The sequence below is a fragment of the Dromiciops gliroides genome, chromosome X (assembly GCF_019393635.1).
Source record: "Dromiciops gliroides isolate mDroGli1 chromosome X, mDroGli1.pri, whole genome shotgun sequence".
Lineage (NCBI taxonomy): Eukaryota > Metazoa > Chordata > Mammalia > Microbiotheria > Microbiotheriidae > Dromiciops > Dromiciops gliroides.
Window position 1 is genome coordinate 84,562,287 of NC_057867.1, and position 13,199 is coordinate 84,575,485.

The 13,199-nt window shown below is 35.6% G+C and overlaps 1 protein-coding gene across 2 annotated transcripts in view; it reads right to left on the minus strand.

Moving 5' to 3' along the window:
* The window catches only part of LOC122733708 (E3 ubiquitin-protein ligase HUWE1-like), a 94,277-nt gene extending 81,677 nt beyond the window's left edge, over positions 1 to 12,600 (minus strand). For both annotated transcript variants that reach the window (XM_043974330.1, XM_043974329.1), the window contains exons 1-13: positions 12,542 to 12,600; positions 10,901 to 10,978; positions 10,312 to 10,359; positions 10,156 to 10,224; positions 9,482 to 9,581; positions 8,001 to 8,101; positions 7,482 to 7,632; positions 7,242 to 7,369; positions 6,262 to 6,402; positions 5,933 to 6,038; positions 2,332 to 2,454; positions 1,624 to 1,725; positions 402 to 482 (exon numbers count right to left, since the gene is read on the minus strand). In XM_043974330.1, coding sequence (XP_043830265.1) covers positions 402 to 482; positions 1,624 to 1,725; positions 2,332 to 2,454; positions 5,933 to 6,038; positions 6,262 to 6,402; positions 7,242 to 7,369; positions 7,482 to 7,632; positions 8,001 to 8,101; positions 9,482 to 9,581; positions 10,156 to 10,224; positions 10,312 to 10,359; positions 10,901 to 10,978; positions 12,542 to 12,547 — 1,234 coding nt within the window. In that variant the 5' untranslated portion in view covers positions 12,548 to 12,600. The remainder of the gene's footprint in view (positions 1 to 401; positions 483 to 1,623; positions 1,726 to 2,331; positions 2,455 to 5,932; positions 6,039 to 6,261; positions 6,403 to 7,241; positions 7,370 to 7,481; positions 7,633 to 8,000; positions 8,102 to 9,481; positions 9,582 to 10,155; positions 10,225 to 10,311; positions 10,360 to 10,900; positions 10,979 to 12,541) is intronic.
* Between the last annotated feature and the right edge of the window lie 599 nt (positions 12,601 to 13,199).

The following is a 13,199-nucleotide window of genomic DNA, read 5'->3' on the forward strand; positions in this document are numbered from 1 at the left end:
TTATAGGCATCAATTTGTACAATGCTCTTTATCATTAATATATATACACACCATCTTTCCTACTAATCCAGGTACCTCTGGAAGAAGTAAGCGCATGGCATTTACTGTAAACTTCCTTTATTTCCCTATCATTTTCCTACTCCTCCCACTGCAGATTATGTGTGTGTGTGTATGTATGTATATATGCATTTATGGACATACCTATCTTTCCTTCTATTCAAGTGCCAGTTCAGAAACTGAATTTTATTAAAAGTTGAATTCATCTAAATTTCATTTATCCATTCATTTAAAATTGAACATTTCAATCACAAGACTAAAATCAAGAGGAATTACAACTCTAAAGCCTATCTTACACTAATCCTTCTGGGTTTTAAAACACTTCCTTTCACAATCTCACTTACCTAGCAGGAAAAGTGATGGCCCATAGTATTCTGCATTGCTGATGATATGTTTCAAAGAGGTAGGCAAGGAGCCATCCATCACTAAGACAAAGACACAGATCCATCAATGTTCCAAAATTCATAATGAAGAAATCATTGCTCATATGACAAATGACACTGGACACCTCTACCACCCTTTACTTCTTTTGCTTTCTAGTCCTCCCACCCAGATTTTTGTTCTTTGTTCTTAACAATCTTCCTTCAATTCTTTATTTTTTGGGCAGGGCAATGAGGATTAAGTGACTTGACTAGGGTTACACATCTACTAAATGTCAAGTGTCTGAGGCTGGATTTGAACTCAGGTCCTCCTGAATCCAGGGCCAGTGCTTTATCCACTGTGCCACCTAGCTGCCTCTCCCTTTAATTCTTAAGTCTCAAGGGTTTAAACAGCTAGTGGGGCTTTTGGGTTAGTTTTGCTGAATGTATTTCAGGATGACTGACTTACTATAATAGGAAGACAAGTAAGAATATCATTAGATCATTAAATAATAAAAAGATATGAAGAGGATATCAAACCATTTTCATAGGTATCTTAAATGGATATTCAATGATTAGTAATTAGAAAAGATCATCGGGGCAGCTAGGTGGCACAGTGGATAAAGCACAGGCCTTGGATTCAGGAGGACCTGAGTTCAAATCCGACCTCAGACACTTGCTAGCTGTGTGACCCTGGGCAAGTCACTTAACCCCCATCCCCCCCCAAAAGATCATCAAGACTTAAAACAATTTGTGGGAAGATTGGTATGAAGAAAACAGAAACAAAACAATATAAATTAATTAAATGAAATCATTAAACACCTAAAAAATTTAGGCAAAAATAAACTCTTTTAAAAAAATGATAAAACATAAGCATATATGCACTTTCAACATTTTATTATTTATTTGGTGGGGCAATGGGGGTTAAGTGACTTGCCCAGGGTCACACAGCTAGCAAGTGTCTGAGGCCGAATTTGAACTCAGGTCCTCCTGAATCCAGGGCCGGTGCTTTATCCACTGTGCCACCTACCTGTCCCCAATCTTTTATTTTAAAAACGTTTTTCTTATCTAGTTTTGCCCTGTCTTAGTATTTGCCTGATCCTCCACTCAGATATTTCAGGTATCATTAGAAATGCAAAGCCAACTCTCCAGAATCACAGTCTATTATTAGCTCCACAAGACAACATAGCTGAACAAGGACTATTACCATGACGGATAGCATCTGAGAATGCAGGGTCTTGGATGGTCTTCTTAAGAAAATTCAGCATGGACTTGAGAAGTGCTGCACGTTGAGGCATGCACTGAGCTACTACAAAGGAAAACAAAGAGAATAATTAGTCCAAATGTATTCTTGGGCTAAAGTAGTAAATATATCAAGGACCTATAGTTTTATTAGCATGATGACTTTCTTCAGAGAAGCAATATTAATTGCTTATTAAACTGGTATATTACAAATTAAGTTATTGAGAGCTGTTTTAGTCAAAATATATTGCTGTGGCTAGGTAGGTGACCAGGATCATTTGTGCCACAATAAGGAATCAGAATAAACCTTCTGTGAAAGATGTGGTACACGAACAAGTGAAAGATAGAAAAAGTACATCATATGCAGTATTAGGACAAAGTGTGCAAACCATGCATCTGGTCATCTCACCTTACAAAGACAGAGGTAAAAATAACCCACTATAATGAAATCACTGATCTTGGAACTCAGTCAATTAGTCACATAGAAGGAAGAAATAGCCTTTGTAATTCAAACACAAAAGACTATTACTTCAAGTACAAAATGCAGACTGAACTATTTGAGATGAGCCTTTAAGGCCCCATTCAAGAATAAGATGAAGTAACAACTTTTCAGTGTAAGGAATAGCCTGAATGAACAAATGTAATGAACTCCATGTAATATATTTCTACATACCAGTAGGAGAAGCAATAGTGGTAGTATTACTGTTGATGAGAGCCTGAACCCTTGTTTCAAGATCTGGTGCATGTTCTATAGAAGTGGAGGGGCCAGGACTACTATCCATAGCTATATCTACAACTGAATAAGGAATAGGAAAACTAATTAGAACAAATTAAAAAATGCAAAGTATGAAAGAAGTCTCCTTATATATATGTATAAAAAAAAAATCGAAGGCATTTTCCAAATGATATAAAGTAAATGAAAACCAGAAAAGGGACTTTCTTGTGAATGTTATCTTTCCTTTTTGTCAGACAGTCTTCTTGATTACTCCTTTTTTCCCTTTTTTGTGGGGCAAGAGGGTTAAGTGACTTGCCCTGGGTCACACAGTTAGGAAGTGATAAGTGTCTGAGGTCGGATTTGAAATCAGGTACTCCTGAATCCAGGGCCAGTGCTTTATCCACTGCGCTAGCTGCGGCGACCCCCCACCCCATTACTTCTAATGACTTTTTCAAGGAGTGCCAAAGTGCACAGAGTGCTGGCCAGGGGTCAGGAATACCTGAATTCAAATCCTGACAGACATAATAGCCACGGGACCAACTGTTTTGTCTCCGTTTTTTCAACTGTAAAATGGCAATAATAATAGCACCTACCTCACAGAGTTGTTGTGAGGATCAGATAAGATTTTAATTGCAAAATGCTTATTACAGTGGCTGGCACATAGTAAATACTCTATAATCTTATATTTAATGTTTATTATTATTATTTTTTTAGTGAGGCAATTGGGGTTAAGTGACTTGCCCAGGGTCACACAGCTAGTAAGTGTTAAGGTCTGAGGCCGGATTTGAACTCAGGTCCTCCTGATTCCAGGGCCGGTGCTCTATCCACTGTGTCACCTAGCTGCCCCATGTTTATTATCTTTATAGAATCAAATTTGATGTTATTATCTTTATAGAATCAAACATTTTAGTATGACTTCATTTTCCCTTGCTCTATGGAGGTTTCCCTTTTTTGTTTCTAATAATATAACTGCTAGATTTGATGGCATTTCCTCTTTTTTCATATGCTTTGATCTTGATCTTCTGCTTTATTAGCTAACCACCTTGACTAACAGATCCTTTTCAGTTTTTTTTGGTTAATGGGTTATCAACAGTCACTGTCTCTCTCAAGAACAGGAGTTTCCATATGCTTTGCCTCACTCTTTTTCCTCTATTTCTCTTACTTTCTATCATTTTGATAAGTTCATCATATTTCATAGTCAATAATTGTTTTTTTTTGACCACTTAACCTGTGCCTTTAATTCCCTGTCTTCTTCAATAGTTTTGGGTTCCAATTTTTATCCCTTCTTCCCACCCTCCCTGAGGCAGTAACCAAATGTGTGATTACGTAAAACATCACCATATTAGTCATTTTGTATAAAAAAACTTGAATAAGAGAAAAAATGAAAGAGCGTAAAAAACAGCAGGCTTTAGTGTGTTCCATTAATATCAGTACTTTATCGGAAGGTGGATAGTATGCTTTATCATCAGTCCTTTGGGATTGTCTTGGATCATTGTATTGCTGAGAACAGTCAAATTTAACAGTCACAGTTCTGAATCAGACAATATTACTGTCTCTGTGCACAATGTTACACTGATTCAGCCATTCCCCAATTGATGAGCATTCCTTTGATTTAAAATTCTTGGCCACCAGAAAAAGAGCTGCTATAAATATTTTTGTACAAATAGGTTTTTTGGGGGGCAGCTGGGTGGTGCAGTGGATAAAACACCACTCGTGGATTTAGGAGGACCTGAGTTAAAAATCTGACCTCAGACATTTGACCTGTCCTAGTGCTGTGACCCTAGGGACGTCACTTAACCCTAATTGCCCCTCAAAAAAACAAACCAAAAAGGTGTTTTTCTCTTTTTGGGGATGTCTTTGGGACATAAACCGAGCAGTGATATTGCTAGATGAAAGGGTATGCACAGTTCTATAGCCCTTTGGGCATGGTTCCAAATGAGCTCCAAAGTCTGTAAATTTGCTTTTCCCCAAAATGTCCCTGTAACTTAAATCCTATCACCAATTGGCTCCTATAAAACCCCAAATGTCTTCCATAAAGCTTTACTTTGTTTACTTATTTCTCTTGAAGATACCACTTTTCTTGTAGTTACCCAGGTATACATAGTAGTTATCTAACTATTAAATCTTATTGATTCTATTTCTCCATTCTTCCCACTTACCAAGCCACCAACTTATTTCAAAATTTCTTATCTGGACTATTGCAGCAATCTTCCTCAAGACTATATTTCTGATTCATTCCTCACACTGCTGTCATAGTGACAAACCTTTATTATAGGTCCCTCTTTGTTACTCCCCAGTTCAACAATAACACTAGTTATAACATGACTTTGTAGTTTGAAAAACACATCATTGGGGGCAGCTAGGTGGTGCAGTGGATAGAGCACTGGCCCCTGGAGTCAGGAGGACCTGAGTTCAAATGTCACCTCACACACTTAACTCCTACCAGCTATGTGACCCTGGGCGAGTCACTTAACCCCAATTGCCTCAACCCCCCCAAAAGAAAACCACATCATCTTATTTAATACTAACAACAACCATGTTATATGGGGGCTATTTTTGTCATACATAGGAATTTAGAGAAGTTTAAGTAACTTGCTCAAGTTCACATAGCTAGCAAATGTCATGTTTGATTTGATCTCAAATCTTTGACTCCAATCTCAAAATTCTTACCTACGACAGTTAGCTGCCTTATCAATATTAATATTATTTCCCTAAGTAGAATATAAACACCCTGAAAACAGGTAATATTTTACTTTTTCTTTGCAAACATCTGCACAAAGAATATTATTAATAAGGGCAAACTAAACTTGTCTAAAATGGAAGTCCTTGAAATTCACTGCTCCTCTCAACTTCCCTTTATTTAATGAACCAGAATCATCATACTCAATGATATGAAATTTTGGCTACCTTGTGCACAAACTGCCTCATATTTTGCCATTTACATTTATTCTCAAAGTAATTAAAAAGTTCATTCTTCTTTTTCACATACTTAGCATGCAGAAGGTACTTTTTATACATCACTTTTTACATCTAGTATGTTCTCTACATTCATATGGTCCCCATTCTAATTGTTGAACCACACTGTCTCACTTATAGATAAAAGCTTCCTAAAAAAAAAAAATCTCCCTAAAATACAAATTTGATGCAAGTCATTCTGTTCATCAAAATTCTCCTGAATTTCAATTTCATATAGCATAAAATACAACCTACTCAATGTCTTCTTCTCTTCCAAACCTCCTTTTGCACATAGGCATTTGAAAAATGTGAAATGCACGTTTTTGGTTATAAAGTGAATTAGAGATTAACTAATGCGAAATTCTGTCTGAGCTCATGCTCACAGAAGTTATTTATTAAACACTAAACTTCATATGCTTATTAGACAAAACAATATTCAGATCATTTTTGACAAAAGGAAACATGAAGTTAAGAATACTGCATTCTGAATATTGCCTCTGGGACAATTAAGTAATACCTGATATTCAAAGTCCTCTCCCCCTGCCCCCCGGCACATATCAAATGCCTAATAAAAATTTTAAATACATGAATTTTTATAAAGTACCATCCATATCTGTCTCCATTTCTTCTCCATCTTGTGTAGTGCTGGGTCTCTGGACCTTTGGCTTGATCACAAAAGGACACTCTCTTCGGCACAAGTCTACTTCATGCTACATGAAATAGAAGAAGAGACCTGTCATTTTCCAGAAAAAAACATGAATTATAAAGATAAGTTTTGCAAGAAACTGAAGAGGTTACCCACTTTACAGAAGTCTGTCTCAGTAACAAATAAATGATAAGCATTTATTAAGTATCTGCTTTATGAAATAAATCCTTCTATATCTTATAATAACTCATGTAATGCGGTGGGGCAGGAAATCTCCAAGCAAATACCTCTAATCTGTAAATGAAGATGGAGAGTCCACTATGAGACTGAAAAGCTGCCATGTCTAGGTTGGTAATAAGGTCGACGACCCTGACCGCTCGAGTTACAAAGGTTATCTGGTCCTGTTCATCTCCAAGGAACTTTATGACCTATGTAGAAAGACAAGGGAAGATTCCTCTTTAAATAGCTGAGACCCAATTTAAAGGCAAATTCATGCTTTGCTAATAAACTGGTTGTACTTGAAACTTTGTACCTCAATTCACTCTTAATTTCTAACATGAAAATATGCAAGAAAATTAAGTAAATTATTCAGACTCGTGTTTCAGAGACCGACAACTGGAAATACACACACATACAAAATCAAAGATGGGAAAAAGGCGTCCTCTGAAAATACTTATGAAAGTGAAAATACTCATGATAGGTTATTATCTTATAATAATCAATATGAGGAAATAAAAAATACAGGAAATTTTGTACAAAATAAGTAGAACCAAGAAAACACTATCCAAAATGACCATAAAAGTGCAACTAAAAGCAAATGCTGAGAAACTGTAATGGTCATTTGTGGACACATAAAAGATCAGGTCTCATGCTTGCCTGCTTTGGTAGAAAGATGTAGATATACAAAATTTTGTAAACATTCTCAGTTTACTATATTCAGTGTATGGCTCTAAATTAATTTTTCTAAAAAGAACAGTATATGTAGAAATGGGGGTAATGTGAAATACTATCAGGAAAAACATTAGGATATAGAAAGAAAAACACTTATAATTATTTTAAAAGAGAAAATGATGAACATTTATTTATTAGTTACCATTTCTCTTAGTCACTGGGATATATACAGGGATAGAAATAATATAAATATTAATATATATAATATAAAAATACAAGTATACACATTTTTTAGTTACTTTGTTGTGAATTTCTGAATACAGATCTAAGTCTTGAGTGACCATTCTCTTTTTGCACAAATAGGAAGTAAGAGTACCTTAAGTAAGGCCTCCATCATGCCACAGGACACCAGAGCTTCACCACCTGCATCATAGCTGGCTAGGTGGTAGAGGAAGGAGAAAAGAGCAGTGGCAAACTGGTGAGGATATGGTTCCATTGAAGGATCTGTAAAAGACAGAAATGGAAAACGCATAATTCTAAATAAAAGTCTCATATTTTAGATAACACATTTTATCAGATAAAGTCAGGAAAAAAATTGCCTTTGCATTAATCTTACCAATCATGGCTTGGATACAATTTCGAACAAGTACAGGCAAAAATCCATGGTACGATGCAGTTCCAGTGCAGTCTATAATATTGCTAAGTTTGGGTGTCCTTTCCAAATGTACAATTGATGTTAATGTCCTTAAGGATGCTGCCTTAATATCCTATGAAATAAAAAAGTTACACAGTTCAACCCTAATTCCACCAATTACAAATTCCTCTTAAACATTCAAGGAATTAACATTATTTTGTTGAGCAAGATAGTGATATTTTCATAAAAATGAAAAGCTCAGACTTGGAACAACCTTAATGATGCTTATTTTAATTGATTTTGGACATAATACTAAAATGGAGACAATTCTGTTTAATACAGGGAAACATTAGCTTTGATCATCTATTTCTGTGATAGATTGTGATGCTAAGTGACAGGTTTAGATTCCTTCTCATATCTTATCATATGATTGTGGAAACATTTATGAATGAAATATCTGGGAGGCAAGGCATATAAATGTAATGAATAATAAATGCCTACCATGAGATGCTTATCTGTTATTTGAAGAACATCTACCAACTCTTCTATCAAGCCATTATACAGGATACTGTTTGCTGATTCTTGTAAGGCATTTGAATACACTATGAAAGGAAAAGAATAAAAAATTTGGTCAAAGCAAGGAAGATGGGTCACTAGCCAATAACTAATGGCTCAGAATGAATTGAACAGACTTCCGACAATTTAAAATAATTTGGGAAAGTCACATATATGAAGTCTCTGCATGAAATGTAAGATACAAGCTGATAAGGTGGGAAACTCTAGAAAAATATTTATTAAATGTACTAGCTGGAAAGGCACAGATGAAAAAACAAATCAGTCTTACCAATTAACCAACTTTTAATTATTTTTTTATAAGTGAGATTATCTTTCCTCTCAGTAACATTTTTTGGGGCGGTGCAACGGGGGTTAAGTGACTTGCCCAGGGTCACACAGCTAGTAAGTGTCAAGTGTCTGAGGCTGGATTCGAACTCAGGTCTTCCTGAATCCAGGGCTGGTGCTTTATCCACTGCGCCACCTAGCTGCCCCCTCAGCAACATTCTTGAATGTAGCAAATGTGTTACTGTTACAAAAACCTGAGTATTACTTAGGTGGTACAGTAGAGAATCAGGAAGAATAATCGCCCTAAGTTCAAATCCAGCCTCAGATACTTAAACTAGATGTGTAAACCACCTCTAAGTATTTAATTTAGCTTTATTCTCTCATCTGTAAAATGAAAATAAAATTAGCATGTACTTTCTGTTTTGTCTACTTTTCAGTGTCTTCTATCTCAAGAAAGATGTAGAAATGTTGATCACACATTGTGACAGAGACCAATAAAACAAAAACATGTCAATTTTGCACAAATCTAATAGAAAACAACTTCGACAGGTTTCAATACTGACTTATTTCCCTGTACTATTTAGAAATACAACATAATAGACAAAGACAAGTCATTTTCACCTTACACTAACTGTCTTTTTTGGTTCAATTATCAGCCAAAATGAAAAATATTTATTAGACGGATTCAAAAAAGTCTAAATGGAAAAAGCTGGCACATTTTGATGTTAACAAAGTGCTTACATGTTATTTCACTTGAGCCCCACAGTTCTACTAGACATTAGGTACTATTATAACTCACACTTATAAGTAAACTGAGGCAGAGAGAGGTTAAGTGACTGGTTTAGGGGTCTCACAGGAAAGTGCCTAAAGCAGGACTTAAACTCAGGTCTTCCTGAATTGTAGTCCACACATTGAGCCACCTGTCTTATTTAGGATTTTCCAAATATATGCAAACTAATACTTATTAGTAGTCCAATCTGCTTTCTTGGAAATCTCAAGACTGCTAACATTGCTCATTTTAACAATATTAAAATGTAATCACAGCCAGACAGATCCCTAGCATCAGCAAAAAGAAACTTAATGCAATAAGAATTGATATTAATAAGTAATTGTATACAATAATTAAGGAATTTTCTTCTTACCTAATATAGAAATTGCATGTAGTCTTGCCTGAACAGCTTGCAGTCTCTTCTTATGATTAGAAAAACTATGGGCCAGCCGTATATGTGTAAACAACAGCATCTATGATAAAGACAAAAATATATTCTGACTTTTTGCTTTATTACAAAACTACGGATACTTTTCCTGGGAAGCTCATTTTCCCTTTCATTCCCAGTGGGTTAAGCTGCCACAACCATGAATCTGTGGGGTGGTAGTAAGGATTCTTCATCTCCCTGTTTCCACTTGATATTTTTCAGTTGTTTTCAGTCATAACCTTGCATTTTTGAGGCAATTTGGGGTTTTCTTTGGAAAGATACTGGAATGCTTTGCTGTTTTCTTCTTTAGCTCATTTTACAGAAGGGGAAGTTGAGGCAAACATGATTAAATGATTTTTCCAGGCTCACATATAAGTGTCTGAGGCCAGATATGAACTCAGACAAACAAGTCTTCCTGATTCTCTACCATATTACTTAGCTGACCCACCTAACGTTAAAAAAAGTCAATAATCTATCTAGATGGGAGAAGAAATAAAGGACTGGGGGAAAAAGCTGATATTTATGGTTAGTTCTGTCCATTTTCATTAACTAAACATTCCTTAAACAAAATCTCATTTGAAATTCCCGCCCTTACCCCCAATTCTGTAAATAGGTAATACCTGCTTATCCTTTGGAATGCTGTACATTTTGGTAAGTGATTCCATGATTTCAGAAGAACTTTCTGAAATCTGCATCAGAGAGCAAGATAATGGTTAAAAAAGAGGTAGGGTAAAAAACACGTGACAACATTATTAATTTTTAAAGTTTCTACTTACTTTGTCAAGCTGCTCTATGTGAATGTAATGTAGTGTGTTACTGGTAGTCTAAAAAAAAAAGAAAATGCCAAAGAAGAGAGGTTTAAAGATATAATAGTGGGATACCTTTCCTTTGTAGCCAGGTTAGCACAATCTGTTTGGGAAAATCAATGTGCCATGGTATGAGCACTTAACTCAGAAATTCTTGCTTTATGATGTAGTCACTAGGAATAATAATATTTGATAAAGATAACTTACTTTTGCTATGTCAGTATTCATTTGAGAGAAGGGGAAGACTATTCTGAGTTATCAAAACCTAGAAACTGAATCTTGTTTAAGACACAGATTAGATTTCAGCATCTCATTTGAATTCTGACTAATCAAAATCTTACACAGAGGACACTATTGGCAGTGCTTCATGTGGGCAAGATAATGATGCTCTACATAAAGGCAAAAGTCTCTTGAGTTTTAGCACAATGTTATCCAAACTATAGCTGTTGAGAATACCTAATGCACATGAGAACCGATCACTCAAATAGAGCAATTTTTCACATCTTTTCCTGTTAAGTGATAGCGTAGACTCTATTAAACAATTTGGTATGAGACTCACCCTTTTTTCAACTCTGATCTCGGCCCCTGGGTCTGCATAGAATTCAAAGTGTAGTGTAGTTGCACTTGGTGGGTATTTCTGGGTTATAAAGCACAGCACAGAATTAGATACTGGACTTGGATTCTATCATATATGCCAAAGACACACTTCTCTCTGACCCTTTAAATTTAGCCCTTCCCCCAACCTGGCAAACCCTAGATTTTCAGTCTTTCCTGAAAAATGAGGGCTACACAGCAAAAGCAGAATAAGAAAATTCTGCCTATGAAACAAAAAATTTTTCTTATTAGGATTCAAGTGATTCCATGACTACATTTTGTAGGAGCACAGACTAAGACATTTTTACTGTAAAAATTTTCACATATACAGTAATGCTTCATTTATTTATTTATTTATTTTTTTAGGCAATGGGGGTTAAGTGACTTGCTCATGGTCACACAGCTAGTAAGTGTCAAGTGTCTGAGGCCGGATTTGAACTCAGGTACTCCTGAATCCAGGGGTGGTGCTTTAACCACTGCTCCATCTAGCTGCCCCCACTTCATTTATTTTTTACAAATTTTTTTGTGGGGCAATGAGGGTTAAGTGACTTGCCCAGGGTCACACAGGTAATAAGTGTCAAGTGTCTGAGGCCGTATTTGAACTCAGGTACTCCTGAATCCAGGGCCGGTGGGTGCTTTATCCACTGTGCCACCTACCTGCCCTGACAAAATATTTTTAAAAAATCTCCAATTAAATAAATATCAATAGTGAAGGCCAGGACACCGAAGAATGTCAATCAAAACAGTAAAGAAGACAGAACATTAGAAGGCTAACAATGAACAGATCAAACCAGAGGAATATAAATCAGGCATATTCTCAAAGAATAGATTAAACAATTAAACAGAAGGACTAATTCTTAGTTTGGCCATAGACTTTATGATGTGTCTGAAATTAGGGATTAAGAGGAGCTGTACTCAGTTAAGAACATAAGAAACATATGAGAAATAATGGGATTCTTATAATTACATAAATCTTCACATCAAAGGTAATACACTTTACAGTTACCACTTTAGGGTATGGGATGGCAAGGCATACATGATAAGAACCAGGCTATTTAACTGCACCAACAATTACTCTATAACAAATCAGCCTGCCATTCTTAAATTATACCAGTTATTCCAGAGTCCTAGCCTGGCTTCAATGGCACACTGCAGAGCTGATGAGTGTACCTAATGAATACATGACCATAGCATAACTAGCTCAATTAAATAATTAAAAAAAAAAGTTACTGCTAATTATAGCAATCAGTACTAATATATGACTACTGATCCCCCCCCCCCCCCCCCGCCAAGAATTACCCAAAACTACTTACTGTTGGGGAAAAAAACCAAATTACCAGAGCCAAATTTGTAAACATTCTAATCTTTATCTTCTTTGAGACTTAACTAGAAAGCTTAAACGCTACCAGAGAACAATGTGTAGATAAATTCACAGCATTTAGGAACTGTCTTCCAGAGCAGACTAAACTGCAGCTCACTAATGGATTGTCAGGTTCATTTAAAGAGTGGAGGTTTTGGTGCCAGAAACTTGCTCCTGAGAACTAGTTACAATCCAAATACAAAATCTACAGACAACTTAAGGAAACTCAAATTTTAAAGTGCTCACCAACATATGCAAATCTCTACAACATTCTGCAAGTCCAAAGCCATTTTCTTTTCCACCCCAGCTCTGCATGGAAGAAAAAAGGAATCACTGTTAAAATTTATATATGCCCAACATTGCATACTAATATTATTACAAGTTAATTCTGGCTGATGATAAATCCCCATTCATATAATTCATAATCTATACGAAGAGAAAACAAAACTTTAAGAATATTTAAATATTTTCATTGTGGAGCTTAATGGTTTTTGTAGTCATTTCCTGAAACCATCTATAGGCCAACCTGCAAATGTAATAACAATAAAAATATCTGCTTTCTTCCCTAGGCATGTTTCCAATATATAACAAATATACAAGAAACATCACTTACAAAATAATTCTAGCACTATCTATATTTCAAACGAATACTAGTCATCATGTCTCAAAACCAAAGCCCACAAGCTTACAGTGCTATGATCATGAAGAAATATTTCTGAACAGAATTAACTACAGTTGGAAGAGCTGGAGTTCAGATTACTAAAAGAAAAATTATATGCTTAGATGAAATGCTGACTTGAACTCTGAGGATACATAGATATGTATTTAATGGAAGAAAACAAAAATTAATACCTAATTATAGCACTGAATAAGAGAATGTTTCCCAATTAAAGAAAAAGAATAG